Here is a 16,146-nt window from a genome sequence, read left to right on the forward strand (position 1 = left end):
AGCGCTATCGTTCTTCGATATATCTAAAGATACTTTAAAGTTTTAGACAAATCATCTATGAAGATAAGGCTCTTTTTTTGTCCCTTGCTAAAACGACAACTTGTATACTCTTTTTTGTTTTTTTTAGTTTTCTTATAACTTTTGACAATCCTAGATTTTCTTAGATGTATACATGTTGATGCGCATCGAGATGTAAAAAAAAAATTTAACTGAGCTTATTGGAATATTTCTATATAACTATTTTATGATAGAATCAAGATGAATTACTTACTTGTTAGGTGGAAAGACTGCGTTCTAAGTGTAGTTTACACCCTACTGTACATAAGAAAGTTTACTGAAAAAATTTAAGGAATATCTCTTTAAATTTTTTCGAATGTTAATATTAATAATTACTTTCACGTTGACTTATTTTCTACAACACATAATGCAAGTCGAAAACTCATTCGGATCCATTCAATAGATCTGATCGTCATGCAAAAAGTGAACGAATTAAAAAGAATTGATAAGAATTCACTTTGTAAAGTCATAATCTTCTAATCTCTACAACGAGAGATTGACTCTTTATTTATCTCGAATGTTTCTTTATTCCTCTCTTTTTTTATTTTTATTCATTAATTCTTATTCTCCAAGACACGAAAGCTATTAAGGATTATAAGAGAAGACATAAATCTATTACTTTAAAAATTGATATATATATATATTTATATCAAATAGATTTTTCTTCTATATCTCATATATTGGTATTTAATACTTTGTAGTTACTAATGGAATAACTATAAAGTCTCATTATATTGAGAATAAAGAGAGATAAAAAGGAGAATCTATAAAAGTGTTAAAAATCTTAAGGTACTATAATTTTGTCGATATTACTATCAAATGATTCTCTCTCAATTCCTTTTAACTCGTTTACTTTATAGAGAATCTTCTTGAGCGACCATAATTAATTTTAGCGAATCTTGTGACTCGAACAAGCATCCTTAAAGTTCGTCGCGTTGAACGGCACGAAATAATCGTCGTGCAGTTGTCGGACGATGTTCTCTATCGGGCACAACTTGACGACGCCCTTCTTGCCTGGCCCTTGTTCTCCATCATCGCTGACATAGGTATTGGCGTTTCGACAGAACGGGATCTTCGTCGTGAGATCCCGACCGTTGGCGACAACGCGGAAGTAAAAGTCGCTGGCGAGGCGATTATCATTCCGCGGATTGATCTTGTAGATCTCGATGACGAGCCTCGAAGCGTAATGCGTCGCCACGTCCGAGACCACGCCAAGAGCGGTGGCGAGGTACTCCAGGGTCTTGTCGTGGCCGGAGTAGAGGACGATCTTGGGCCTGGCCTCGGAGATGATGCGGAGCATGAAGGTGACGATGCCGCGCAGCATCCCGTACGCCTTGAGCAACCCATACTTGTTGCGGCTGCTGCTCTTGGCCACCTGCTTGGACTCCCAATCCGTGTAGGCGAACAGCCCTGTGACGTGATCGCTCTTCACGCACGTCCTCTGCGTGGTCGCTCTTAACGCGTCCTCCGCAAGGTCGGCGCACGGCAGGGAGGCGCCGTGGCACACGTACGTTAATAAAGCGTCCCTCAGGGTATTCGGGTCGCACGTCTGCGCTTGATCCGGAAGCTCGAACACGGCACTCGCCGCCTGTTTGATCAGCTCACCAACGGCCGGATGAGATCTCAGATGGTTGGAGGTCTCCTGGGGAAAATAGAAGAGAGCCTCGCACAATTGATCTCACGTAGCAGACACTCGGAGCTTCGGGAATATTTTCTCAAGAGCACTTTAGAATTATTTTTTAGTATTTCTAAATATATATGTAAAAAAAAAAGAAATAGGAGCTGCAATATTGCTTTCTAAAGTTGGGAAGTTATTTGTAACGATAACAGCGTTCATTACAAAAGTAACTTTATTATTCGGTAATGAGTTACAAATTTAACAATTATTTTTTTACGTTATTTTTTTCGAATTTACTCGGTGTAACTTTCAAATAAAAAAACATATTGATAAAAATGTTGGAATGCAGCATTACATGAAAAGCATTATTGAAAGCTCTTTTATCTTGTTTCTCTCTACTTTGTAAGACGAATAGCACTTATAAAATAATGTTTAAAAATTTTTAGTGTTGATTTTTTATTAAAAAAAATTGTAAAATTTGTATTGCATAAAAAAAGTTACGGAAATTGTAACGACTCGTTACTTTTTTGAGTAACGGTAACGAGTTACATTTTGAAATTGATGAGTTACTTTTATAAAATAACTTTTCCAGCTCGACGAATAGAAAAAAAATCAAAAAGATTTTTTTTATCTTTTTTCTACTTGTCAAAATTATATTGAGATCTTTTTTTTTCCACGCAAGGTTTCAGCTCGAAACTCATCAAAATATTTATTTTACACGTTGAAACATTGGAACGAGTCATATGGTTCCCCGTGAAATTTTAATTTAGAAAAAATTGATATCATCACACATGCATCACACATGTGATGTTTTTCCATATATCACTCGCAATGTACAGACTGCGAACGCAAGATTATTTCTATCGAAAAAATTATCATCGCGTGCGAGTATTTTATTCAGATAACGTACGTTGAAATATCAGTTATTTGTGTGACAGCCTTGAATGACCTATATAGTTTTATTGGATTTCCTGAGAAAGCAGGAGAAGAACGCGATTATTGCAGTTTATTTAAAATGTCTTCGAGGAAATATTCCAGGTCATTAAAACTTGCTTTGATAAAACAGTCGCAATAGTATAATATTTTATTGAATCTCTTCTTTAAAAAAAAAAAAAGAAAGAGTAATATCAGCTTTATATTTCTAAAAAATGAAACGTGTAAAGAAAATTTCAATATAAGTCTATAAATATTTCTTTGAATAATTAATGCCGCTGTAATTATTCATAAAATTTCCATATCAGACTCGAGTAACTCTTATAAAAAAAAAGAACGTTTCATGATCTCATTTTTTAAACGGATGTATAAAAAGCATGCATTTAAAAGTACATACAAAATTATATAAAATTATTATTAAAAATTATTATTATAAATGTTATTATTTTGTATTATTTACAAAATTACAGTAATTTTATAAATAATATAATTATAATAATTATATAATTTATATAATTATATAATTATAGTAAATAATATATAATAATTAATATAATTATATAATTAATATAATTATATTATTATATAATTAATATAATAAATATATAATTAAGTAATTTTATAAATTTTATAAATAATATAAAATAATTACTATAATCAAGATGAAGTCTATTTTTATTAGATGGAAAAATTAAATTCTAAATGCGCTTACATATTTACTTGTGTTTGTCTTCGTGCAATTACCTTTAAATGCTGCTTCAGAAATTTCTCAGCCGCGGGACAAGCGCATTCGTTGTTGCAGAACGCATAGCTCTGGCTCTCCTGAAGACTGATCCTCGCCAGGCTCTGGAAACCGTCGTTCTCGAAGAGCGCGTAGAGCAACGCGACGGCACTCTGCACGGTCCTACGGTAGGATGTGCTGTAAACGATGACGTCCCTGCCGAAGGTGGTGCCGTTGCCGAGATTGAGCCTGTGGTAGTACGCGTTTCTCAAGAGGATCCCGGTCTTCAGCAGCTGCAGAATGCCGAGGGTGGTCAGCTGACCGATCTTGCAGTCGCGCGCGTTCGCCGGTAGCACGGGTAGCCCGTGAAACGGGCCCAGGAACTGGGCCCAGGCGGTCTTCGAGTAACTCGACACATTTTGCACGAAATTTACATAATTCTCGTAAATCGTTTCCAGTTCGGTTACGCCATTTCCGGCGCCAATCTCGCCGCCGCAATTTATGCTGCTTATGTTGCGTATGTGCGTCAAAGGACCTCTGTCGCCGTGACGGATGAAGATCAGGATGCCGCCTAATGTCAAGTTGCCGTCGAGTTTACCTATTTGAAAAAAAAAGAAAACGCCTTATGCGCATCGCTCGTATAATTATGCGTTGTAAAAAAGGAAATTATTTTTCGCGACCGGGGTATGTAATAAAAAATATCGATTTTAATTATTTATTGCGATTTTATTATGCGCAAAGAGCTTCAACAATGATTTCTTTTAATATATTTAGACATCTTTTAATATACAACTGGTAATTGTTGATCTCATATAATAATATAACATAATTGGAATATATTTTATTTTGATGTTTGTCATGTTTTAAATAGAAAAATAGAATAATAGTAATTATTAATCTCGTATAATAGTATAATATAATTAGAATATACTCCATTTTGATATTTATCATGTTTTATACAAAAATAGAATAATAGTAATTATTGATCTGGTATAATAATGTAACATTGCTGGAATATATTCTATTTTGATGTTTGATGTTTGTCATTGTTTCATATAAAAATAGAATAATCATATGGAGCATACCTTCGGTTTCTGCAGATATCTCATGCGGTAAATTGCAAAAGCGAAAGATCTTCTTTGTTTTCGCGTCCGATTTTAAATTTCTCGGGAATTCTCGAAGCGACAGATCATTATTTAAGATTCTCGTTTGCACCGAAGTTTTCTCATCCACGCCGATATATTTATACATGCCTGCGCGAAAAATTGTTTATAATCTTACATTTATATTTCATTACACTGTTTTCTAATATTTTTATTTGATTGCATAAATACAACAATAGGATTATTTATATATGTCAAAATATATTAATTTCAAAAATATGTTAATATTTAAAAAAATATTAATATAAAAAATACATTATATTAGATTTATATGAATACTAGCTGTTGACCGCGGCTTTGCTCGTGTGGATTTTGGGATTTGGTATAATTGTGTGCGGTAGAAACATGAGTTTTTTTTGTAACATAATTACGTCATAGCTACTACATAGGCGTGATGTACGTTAATAATTAATTATACTATGACTCAACTGTCAGATATGAAAAAAGTATTAAATTTTTTTAGTTTTAGATATCCATATCTTAAGAACTATTACTGACGTTAGGAGCAAGAAATTTTGGAAATTCTGTCCTTAAGGGGATGAAAAAGGGAGTCGAATTTTTTTTATAAGAATACCTATATCTCAAAAACCAAAGATGTTGCAGACATAAAAATTGATATTTAGATTCTTTTAGGAGCAAGAAATTTGACACGCAAGCTTACTTTATAATGAAAAATTAAAACGTCAATTTTTACTTTTCTAACATCTTTGATTTTTGAAATATAGATATCCTTATACAAAAAAATTCAACCCCCTCATTTTCATTCCCCTTAACTAAATTTTCGGAAAATGGTAAAACACGTGCTTCTTTATTCTTAAAGAATCTAAATATCAATTTTTATGTCTGCAACATCTTTGGTTTTTGAGATATAGGTATTCTTATAAAAAAAATTCGACTCCCTTTTTCATCCCCTTAAGGACAGAATTTCCAAAAATTCTTTCTTAATAGATGCCTACGTCATAAAAATAATGTACCTTCCAAATTTCACATTCCTAAGTTAAATGGTTTGAGTCGAGCGTTGAGTTAATCAGTCAGTCAGGACTTCTTTCTTTTATATATATATATATATATATATATATATATATATATATATATATATAAAATATCAAATTATTAATAGCAAAAAAAAATAATTAAATTCCCAACAAATTTGTATAAAAAAAACAATCCTTCTCTCGAATTATGCTTTAAGAAAAAATTTATCTAATAATGAAGAGAGAGAGAGAGAGAGAGAGAGAGAGAGAGAGAGATTCTTGAACTGGTTTTAATGGATTAATTTCTTTTCTGCAATCAGTTGTCAACTATGTTTGCATTTGCCTTACTTTATGAAAAAAAAAAAAAAGAAAGTAGAATAGCCAAGTTGCCTCGATAACACGTGACAATATTTAGCTACATAATCCGTTATTGAAAAACTAAAGTTGTCTTCTACTCTGTTATAATTCTATTATTAAAACTCAAGTGATAACGAACAGAAGCGCTCAAGTGTATAGCTGCGACAACATCTATACATATATATATATATATATATATATATATATATATATATATATATATACATCTTACCCTATATTTAAAAATAAAAACTCTAAAATCGCTGAGGGGGTTTAAATATTTAAGCATCTTAAAGTTCGACTAGCTAAATGAAATATCCAAAAATCTATGAGCACGCTTAGAACAAGCATATCAAATGCGATGCAAATATGATATCTTACAATGGAAAATATTCGATAATGTGCGTGGGTAGGAATTTCGACGAGTTCAAGTTTTAGACACGACAAAATATACACCTTATTGATTTCTATTGTCGTAAATAAACGCACACAATCATTTCTCGCGTGCTCACAGCAACTGAACTCGTGTCAGTGAAATTACATCGATCTTTAGGAACTTGTTCTCGATAAGGATATTTAACAGATCCCTTTAACCCCCTTCTACTTCCCTCCTCCTCACCCCACCCCAAGCCCCCCCCGCAATGCACACAAAATCAGCGGTCACGAGGTTGCGTTTACCAGCGACGAGGAGGAAGATCCACACGCTTAGAATCACGTAGCAGTAGAACGCCCTGTGTTGATAGGACAATCGGACCATCTCCGCGAGCATCCCTCGACGTTTACGGGCCCCGTGGGACCGATTCGCGGCTCAACGACGAGCGGTAACGACGTCCCGTCACGATGACGGCGACGACGACGACGCGGTGCGACGCGGCGAGGACGCGACTGGATTCTCGTTCGGCTCGTAGGGGCCGATCGAAGCTGCATCTTCAAACGCCCTTCGACCTTCGCTCTTTCCGCATACTTGTCCCGACGAGTGTCGCGCGACAAGTATCGTCCCGTTTCGTGCCGTCGTACGACGACGAGAGGAGCGATCGCGCCTCGATTTGCGACGCGATCGACGCGATGAAAAGAATCGCGCCGAAAAATATCTGTCTATCTATCCCTGATACCCCGCTGCCAGTCCGCCCGAGGTGGAACTGCCGGTTCCCGACATGGCGATAACAGCGAGGGGTGAATTTTCACGGGGGTGGGTGAGTTTTCAGGCGCAAGCGCTCTATCGGCGATTACCTTCCACCCTGAAAAGCCGACTAGTTTCCCCCGTCCCCCTCCTCCTCCTCCTCCTCCACGACGGCCTGGTCGGTCTACAGGGTGGCACACTCGTATAACGTTTATCGACCTTTCTTTATCTGATGCAGTTATCAAACGGAGAGCCCAGATCAGCAAAAGCCGGTCGGTTATGCATTCTCTGTCGAGAACTAGATTTTCTCATCACGTCACAAAATATTAAAAATATGTATATATATGTGTGATAATAATAAGCTTTCTCTGACATTTCTCGTTTTAAATCGATCTAAAGCGAGAAATGTCAGAATGATGGTAAATTATTTAGCCTCCTTCATCTGATCAATTTTTATATTAGATATAATTTTTTCTCATAATATATAATTATAATTATATATAATTATATATAATTATATATATAATATATAATATATAATATATAATATATAACATATAATAATATATAATATAATTAATAATAATAATATATAATAATATATAATAATAATATATAATAAATTATATATAATATATAATATATAATTATACATTATATATAATTATATATAATTATACATAATATATAATTTCTCATAATATATAATCTCAATATATATAATTTTTTAATATGTAAGAAAAATTAAAGAAAAAAGAAATGTTAATTTTCTTTCACACAATTACAATCACATTATAAACAATTAACATATTAATACACGTAATGATGCATATGTATATTTATATATATTTAATCGCAATAATAAAATTAATAAGAAAATTTGTTTCAATTTGCAACATATATTTTACAAAACTGTGAACCGTTCGCAGGAGAAACTTATTCTGAGATATTTTGCAGACAGAAGATTATCTCGTGCAATATTTTCAACAACATAATCTTGCTTTGCATACAATGCAATAGCGATGGCAATCTAGAATTATCACGTACCAAGCGTTACCATGAGATATCCAATCCGGAATGATTAATTATTAATCAATTCAATTTTCGAAATCAATCAGAAGGTATCAGATTGCAATCACCGTTCACTACATAATCGGATCCTCGATATCCCCGATATCTATATCGCCCAATCAAACTCATCGCGATTGCTGATAAAAAGGTCTCAATCGCGTATTGAGAACTTTTTAATTTCGGCAAGAACAAAGGCTCCCTCTTGTACGAATAAAATGGCCATGAAAAGCAGAGAGCTTGTGCCGACGAAGGAAAGCGGATGTGCTGATGTCACCGTGTTGGGCATCGCCGCGGTCTCTCGGCCCGGCTGTAAATATATTCCATTTAAGACTGATGGCTAGATTGTCCCGCAGTTGATGGTTAGTCTCGAGTTGTCATATCAGAGCAGTTGACGCGCGTTACATCTCGGCGCGCGGTTACACGCGAGTAATCGCGCCCCGTCTACGTCGCCGGGCACGCAACTGTCATTGAACGCCCCCGCGCTGCTGCAAAACTTAAACGGTCCACAGACGAACGATATTCTACGTTAATAAGAATCCCGGTGAAAGCGATACCTTACTTACTATAAGGTAAAGAGATATCTCAAGATAGAGCGCGTCAGAGTGAATGGATTAGGAAATATCGTCACGCAATTCAGACTGCCTGCTGAAGTTGAGTTTTTGTTTATCGATTTTACGTAATAAGTATAATATTTTAGAGATGAAAAAATAAGAACGTTATACCGATGAATGAGTAATTCTATTACATGATAATTAAAAAAGAAAACACGGTGCATTTTTAAAACAATATAAATTTATTATTTTTAAAATAATTAGCCTTTCCATCTCTCTCGTTCTCTCTATCTATTTATCTCTCTCTTATTAAAATAGATACAAAACATTAAATAAATTAATGGATTAATCATGCTTCAAAGGATATTAAAGCAATTTGGCAGATAACTGTGGTCACACTTTAAATTAAAATTCAATCAACTTATACATATAAAAATAAATTAATTATAAATTATATTCATCTTCTCTAATTCATAGACTAAATTGATGTGTAAAATTTTTAATCGCACAAATATATTCAAGACATCAAAACAATTTTTTGATTCTTTGCATAATTTATATTTAATTAATTAAAATAATTTTCAATAAAATATAACGACGATGTAATTTTGCGAACGCATAATTATAAAAATATATTACTAATTCAATTTCTCAAAATTCCTTTGTTATTTATGTTAAATCATTACGTAACTTCTCTCTCTCTCTCTCTCTATCTCTGTTTCTCTTTCTCTATCACTGCCTTTAGCAAGCATGTTGTGCGAAGCAATTCTCATTTCTCTTAGTTTAAGTCCCTTAATGTCTAACGTCGACGACGAGGGAACATCCGGTGATGTAATGTATACTACATGTGCATTATCACAAAGAGAAAATTGTAAGCATGCAATGCGACCACTTTTTTTTTTTTAGATATATCGTCATCATTATTATTGTGCGTCGTATCGTATCCTTCATTATCATCTGCCCGAAATTCGAGCAGGCTTTAAAAATGGAATGAGCGAGTAATTGTATATTCGATTATCGATCGAAATTAAAGTCTTTCCAGAACTTGTATAATGTAATTTTATAATGTAATGAGATGTAATTTCCAAGGATGTGCTGATCGCGAACAAGCGTGCACGGTAATTCCTCTCGTTATCATTATCATCACTGCGTGCCTGATCTTGTCTGGCCTTGGCAAGATCATTGCCATCGTCACGATTGTACTGAATGACATAGCGGTAATAATAATGAACACACCCCGAGTTATGAAATACACAAACAATCAAGATCTTTGAATTCATAATGTCACGAATCAACTTGTCACGAATCAATCTTCTTCGACATATAACGATGTGATTATAGAATATTTCAATCTAGTTGGATTATTGATGGGCAAGTTACTATGTCAATTGTTATAAACAACATGATTATTAAATATTAATCGTATAATAATGATTAATTATATCATACATTTTTATTTACATATTTTATATATTTCATATATCTTATATTTTATTATATTTTTATTTATTATATTAGAGACTTTTCTGAGTCAAATAAAAGAACCAAAATATATTATAATATTGAATTATCCTGGTATATATTTAAGTACACGAATTCCTTCTTCATCGATTATATCTAAAGTCGATCTTGAAGAATTTCATCAAGCGTAAGAAAAGAAATCGTTTACAAGACAGTCAAAGAATCTATAAAGAAGAGCCCCGACAAATCTCTCATGCACTTGGCAGATTATTTCCTTCATTTCCACAATGCGGTGAATAATTGAGATTAAAAAATATTTCACCCGACAAATTCCACGTATGAGAAAATTGTGCACGCACATAAAACAGGAATTTATCTTCTCTGATTCGACATTTTCTAATTTCAATGACTTATTTCTGGAATACGTCGCGTAAAAAATATATGTCATACTAGAATCCGAAAATTTAACTCTCCAAATATCCCGAAATATAGAGATCTTACAAAAAGTTTAAAATTTTAAAAATCTGGGTTTTTCTTTTTGGAAATTTTCTGTTTAAACTTACTGTATTTATCACTCAAATATATATATATATATATATATATATATATATATATATATATATATATTAAAATAGGACACCCTGTATGTATATATATATATATATATTTAATTTTGCGCGTAACTATTTAAATAACTTACAATAATACTGCTTAATGTCCTATAAGTGTACTCACACGTATGTAAAACTTTTTCCAACAATACAGTTAATTTATTTGTGTGAAGTGTATTTTCAAAAATATAAGAAAAAGTTTGATACAATACGTTGGGTTTATTTAGAAATAGGAAATTATTTGGCATTTATGATCTCGAATTTTTTACGACGTAAAACGGGGAAAATCGCATACCTGATTTTTCCAGAAATCTACCTGCGCAGGTAGCCGGTCCGAGGATTAGTCGCTAAGATTAGAATGATTGCGGGCACCTGCTTGCATTGTCCTCAAACCCACCAGACAATCGAGATCCCTTTTCCCTCGTGAAATATTCGAGCATGCACATCCCACAACAGCGCGACGTTAAATCCTCGTGATATTTATTCTTCCCATAGCATAGATAGTATAGATGCATCTGGGCTATTCAGAATAAAATCATTTACAAAAGAAAACATATTTTAATTTTAATGTTAATTTTAATATTTTAATTTTATAATAAAATAATATAAATATTGATACGAGTTATATATCACAATTTCATTAAATAATAAAAATTTAAATTAATACATTAAATGTTATATATTTGAAAAAAAATTATCAAGAAAATTCTATTCTCTATTTTGTTTCAAATCGATGATCTCAAAGCAATAATAATTGCACAGCTTAACAATCAACGCAATTTTTTCAAATAATGTGTTTGTATACATCCACACAAAAAAAAAATAAGATAAAACAGGCAAATGAGGGTCAACGTTCTGGATGAGCTAAAAATATATTATTCTTCATATAAATATAATTGTGTTTATTAGACACCGCGTTGACTCTCATTTGTCCATTTTAACTTATTTATTTATCATATTTATACATACTTTCACATTTTAGATAATTTAAGAAATTTTTAAGTGAATTATGTAAGTAAGATACGTTGTATAATTTGCTAAATAAGTTACGTGAAACCGTAACGTTAAAATAAAATTTCGAGAAACTTTCTCGGTGAGTGGAAAATCCGCAGATATCGTTATTACAGAGTCACTCGAGTCGATCGTACACAAGAACGTGACGTAAAAGGAAATGCAGGTCGCGAAGTGCAGTAAACGTACTGCGATGTTGGTTGGTTCTTCGAGAGTTTTATCATTCTCGCTGCGATCTGCAGAGGTTGGAAGGTCAGCTGATCTTGACGTCTCTCTTTTCAAAGATAGTACATTCGCTACTATCAACTTTCCTTTGTCCCTCTTAATGCGTGTACGATTCGTTATCATCAATGAACGCGCAATCTCGCGATAACCACAGTCATTCGCTTTTTTGACCTAAAAATAGGATGTTTTGAACGAATATTTTCACAACATTTGATGAATGACATTGTCGACAGGAAAACAAATTAATAATAAAGAATATTAGTAATGAAACACTATATAATTATTTGCTGTTAAAGAATCATTGATTATTGATTGCAGGATATTAATATTAAGTACATATAAAAATCAAAGTATATATAAATATAAAATATAATATAAATAAATATAAAAATAATTTTAGATATATAATATTTCTTCCATTTAATTTTGAATTGTGTAAGTTTAATAATAATTTACTTATGAATAATATTATGTCAAAAATAACGTTATCAAAATTAATTAGAAATCAAAAAATGCACGTTACGATAATCTCTTTCAAGTTAATTTAAAAAATTTGTATCATAATTAAATCTCTTGAATGATATATCTATTATTAATTGGTATGAGATGCATCTTACTTTTTAGGAAAGCACTTCACTTTTTAGGAAACAAAAAAATATATAAATATTTATTATACATTTATAAATGAATGTTTACAAATAAATGCATATTATTAAGTGTATTACGAAATATTAATCGCAAATTTATAAATGTAATGTAAATAATGTGAGAAAATGAAATTCTTTTTTTAGAACTGCTGAAATGATTGGCTAAATTCTTCTTCGTAATATTTTTCACAGCCATATCTTTGACAGATTAAAATTGCCTCCATAAAACATGTTCTTTCGAATGAAATTCAAATGTAAAAATTTTCGGTTCTACGGCCGGATATTATTCTCCAGGATATCAATGGGAACGCGCTGCTTATGTGCATGTTACCAGCATAACAAAGACCAAATTCGATTACGATCTATTACGTAAATCAATGAATTAATAATTGACTAATGAAGCGGGATTTAATCGCGTTGCCTTTACGACGTTTCTCGAAACAAAGACCGTTTATACGGTCGCGCATGCGATCGGCTAGCAAGGAAGTGTCAAACTAGATAAGCGAACGGCCACATTCATTACTTCCGTCTACCACAGATGCGCCACGCTCCATGCATTTGAGTTGCATCGCCCGAGAGAAGATCAGTTCATCTCTCCGAGATTATAGGGAGGTTCATATGGACCATCATCCGCCACTCTCGTATTTTTAATCGCGCACATAGATAAATGTTCTCCATTATTACTTCATCGTTTTTGCTTTCAGACAGACTCCTAGAGATTGATATTAAAGGTAAATAATTAAATTAATAATATTATTATTCAATATTTAATTAAATAATTAATATTTTAATATCTAGAAAAATTAAATATCGAAAAGAAAGAGTATAATATTAATATCATACTTCGTTCTTAATAAAATTCTGATTTAATATTTAATATTTAATTAAATAATTAATATTTTAATATCTAAATTAAAAATTAAATATCGAAAAGAAAGAGTATAATATTAATATCATATTTTGTTCTTAATAAAATTCTGATTTAATTTTTAATATTTAATTAAATAATTAATATTTTAATATCTAAATTAAAAATTAAAATTGAAAAGAAAGAGTATAATATTAATATCATACTTCGTTCTTCATAAAATTCTGATTTAATATTTAATATTTAATTAAATAATTAATATTTTAATATCTAAATTAAAAATTAAATATCGAAAAGAAAGAGTATAATATTAATATCATATTTTGTTCTTAATAAAATTCTGATTTAATATTTAATATTTAATATTTAATTAAATAATTAATATTTTAATATTTAAATTAAAAATTAAAATTGAAAAGAAAGAGTATAATTTTAATATCATACTTCGTTCTTCATAAAATTCTGATTTAATATTTAATATTTAATTAAATAATTAATATTTTAATATCTAAATTAAAATTAAATATCGAAAAGAAAGAGTATAATATTAATATCATATTTTGTTCTTAATAAAATTCTGATTTAATATTTAATATTTAATTAAATAATTAATATTTTAATATCTAAATTAAAAATTAAAAATTGAAAAGAAAGAGTATAATATTAATATCATATTTTGTTCTTAATAAAATTCCGATTTAATATTTAATATTTAATTAAATAATTAATATTTTAATATCTAAATTAAAAATTAAATATCGAAAAGAAAGAGTATAATATTAATATCATACTTCGTTCTTAATAAAATTCTGATTTAATATTTAATATTTAATATTTAATTAAATAATTAATATTTTAATATTTAAATTAAGAATTAAAATTGAAAAGAAAGAGTATAATATTAATATCATACTTCGTTCTTAATAAAATTCTGATTTAATATTTAATATTTAATATTTAATTAAATAATTAATATTTTAATATTTAAATTAAGAATTAAAAATTGAAAAGAAAGAGTATAATATTAATATCATACTTCGTTCTTAATAAAATTCTGATTTAATATTTAATATTTAATATTTAATTAAATAATTAATATTTTAATATTTAAATTAAAAATTAAAAATTGAAAAGAAAGAGTATAATATTAATATCATACTTCGTTCTTAATAAAATTCTGATTGTGCAAAAATGAAACGTTGGTTGTCCATAAATTTATAATGATATTAATTTAAAATCGAGAAAAAGCCTAAGGAAAAGTGGTCAGAGATCGATAAAAGCTTTTGCAACTTTTTCATGGAAGAAAGATCTCTTCGAGATTCAGCTAGGAGTGACTTATCGAAAGAATTTTCGCAAATTCGTCCTAGCAATATTTGCGACGTTTCTCTCGTGGGTGCTGATTGATCCCTCGCGCCGCGTACATACACTTCTCGTGGTGAGTGGAGGAGCGAGCGATCGGAGCGAGTTGCGAGCGGCTCTCGAGCGGAATCTCGAGCGGCACGTCGTGCAGTCCGAATCCCGCTTCCCGCGACGACGTTCGATTTCATGCGCGCTCCTTCACGCTCGAATTTCGATCGTCGATCATGACACGCGGACGGACGAAGACGTGCAGGTGAAACGTGCCGCGCTTCCCGCCTGACAGTTCAACAGAGAAGACAAGGAAGAGAACGCGCGACAAAAGTGCCCCACCGTGAAAGTTAAAAGGAAAAGGCCTGGAATTTGCCGAAGGATTTAATTTGGTGGTGATATAAGTTTTTGTGTGAAGATTTTGTGGAAGGTTTGAAGCGCGTTTCGTGTTTAATTCAAGGAGCAAGGTAATTCATTACCTTCATGATTATAAAACTGATTGATTAATAATTGTGAATAATAGGGGATGAATCTTGGTGATTTTTCACCACGAAATATTTAAAAATATTTTTCTTTTTTAGAGTTATTTATTTAAAATTTTTTACCCGCATTAAAAAAAAAATTGTAAAAAAAATATTTTTGAAAATAATATTGTATTTTTATAAATTTATGTATTTTTTATTTTTTTTGCAACCTTATTAAAATAAATGAAAAATAATTGAAGGAGTAAAGTTCCGACGAAAAATAAACTAATCCAAATATTTACACAATTATAAATTTTAATTGAATATCGATTCAATTATATAAGATGTCCTTCCTTTTTTTAATTAAACGCCTTTTTCATTAACACGTTAAAATAATTATATGCTCTTTTGAAGAGAGAAAGCACAGAATGGGAATAAGTGTAGAAAGTGTGGCCAAAAAAAAACAGATCTATTAAAAATAAAGCAATTAAAAAATCTGAAATAATCTTACAATTCGTTCCTTGTTTTAAAACAATGACCCTTAAATAAAGTAAAACCATCTGTTAAGCCTGTTTTTAACATTTATTACACAGTTAATGCGATATGGAAAAAAATTATTACATTTATCATTTAATGCAACTAAATTAACACGTATATTTGAATTAATAATAATATTAATCTTTTATTTTAAAATGCAAAAAGCGAATATTTTAATCGTAAAGAAAAAAGAAAAAAAAATCAAAATAAAAGCAAAATATCGTATCTTACAGATCTTAATTACGTAGTAAGCTTAGCTCTAGTGAATGAGAGCATATTGCATTTCCTCATTAAACATTCTATTTACGGAAGAGCGTTTTTCCTATAAACAGGAAACGTTTTTGTTACAAGGATTATGTTATGCCCACGCAGTTTGGTGCAAGCCTTAGTCATCATTTACGGACGTTTGT

The 16,146-nt window shown here is 31.0% G+C and overlaps 2 protein-coding genes across 6 annotated transcripts in view; one reads left to right on the forward strand and one right to left on the reverse strand.

The window, feature by feature from the left end:
* Positions 1-713: 713 nt before the first annotated feature.
* On the reverse strand, positions 714-12,035 carry LOC126850424 (2-phosphoxylose phosphatase 1). 3 transcript variants are annotated; one of them, XM_050593425.1, is made up of 5 exons: positions 11,838-12,035; positions 10,933-11,157; positions 4,415-4,582; positions 3,353-3,927; positions 714-1,699 (listed from the first exon to the last, which is right to left on the reverse strand). In XM_050593425.1, exons 3-5 carry the CDS (start codon positions 4,578-4,580, stop codon positions 947-949), a joined length of 1,494 nt encoding a protein of 497 aa, XP_050449382.1. In that variant the 5' UTR covers positions 4,581-4,582; positions 10,933-11,157; positions 11,838-12,035; the 3' UTR covers positions 714-946. The 3 variants fall into 3 exon arrangements, with proteins under 3 accessions (XP_050449382.1, XP_050449390.1, XP_050449373.1); XM_050593433.1 differs by having other exon boundaries at positions 11,607-12,035; XM_050593416.1 differs by lacking the exons at positions 10,933-11,157; positions 11,838-12,035 and adding an exon at positions 6,502-6,940 and having other exon boundaries at positions 715-1,699.
* Positions 12,036-13,095: 1,060 nt separating this feature from the next.
* LOC126849756 (patched domain-containing protein 3) overlaps positions 13,096-16,146 on the forward strand; it is a 33,502-nt gene continuing 30,451 nt past the window's right edge. For 2 of the 3 annotated variants that reach the window (XM_050591948.1, XM_050591966.1), the window contains exon 1: positions 14,880-15,202. The gene's annotated coding sequence lies outside the window, so the exon portion shown is untranslated. Of the gene's footprint in view, positions 13,252-14,879; positions 15,203-16,146 lie in introns of those variants that run through there. The other variant, XM_050591958.1, reaches the window with a different exon arrangement.

The sequence above is a fragment of the Cataglyphis hispanica genome, chromosome 1, assembly GCF_021464435.1.
Source record: "Cataglyphis hispanica isolate Lineage 1 chromosome 1, ULB_Chis1_1.0, whole genome shotgun sequence".
Classification (NCBI taxonomy): Eukaryota; Metazoa; Arthropoda; class Insecta; order Hymenoptera; family Formicidae; genus Cataglyphis; species Cataglyphis hispanica.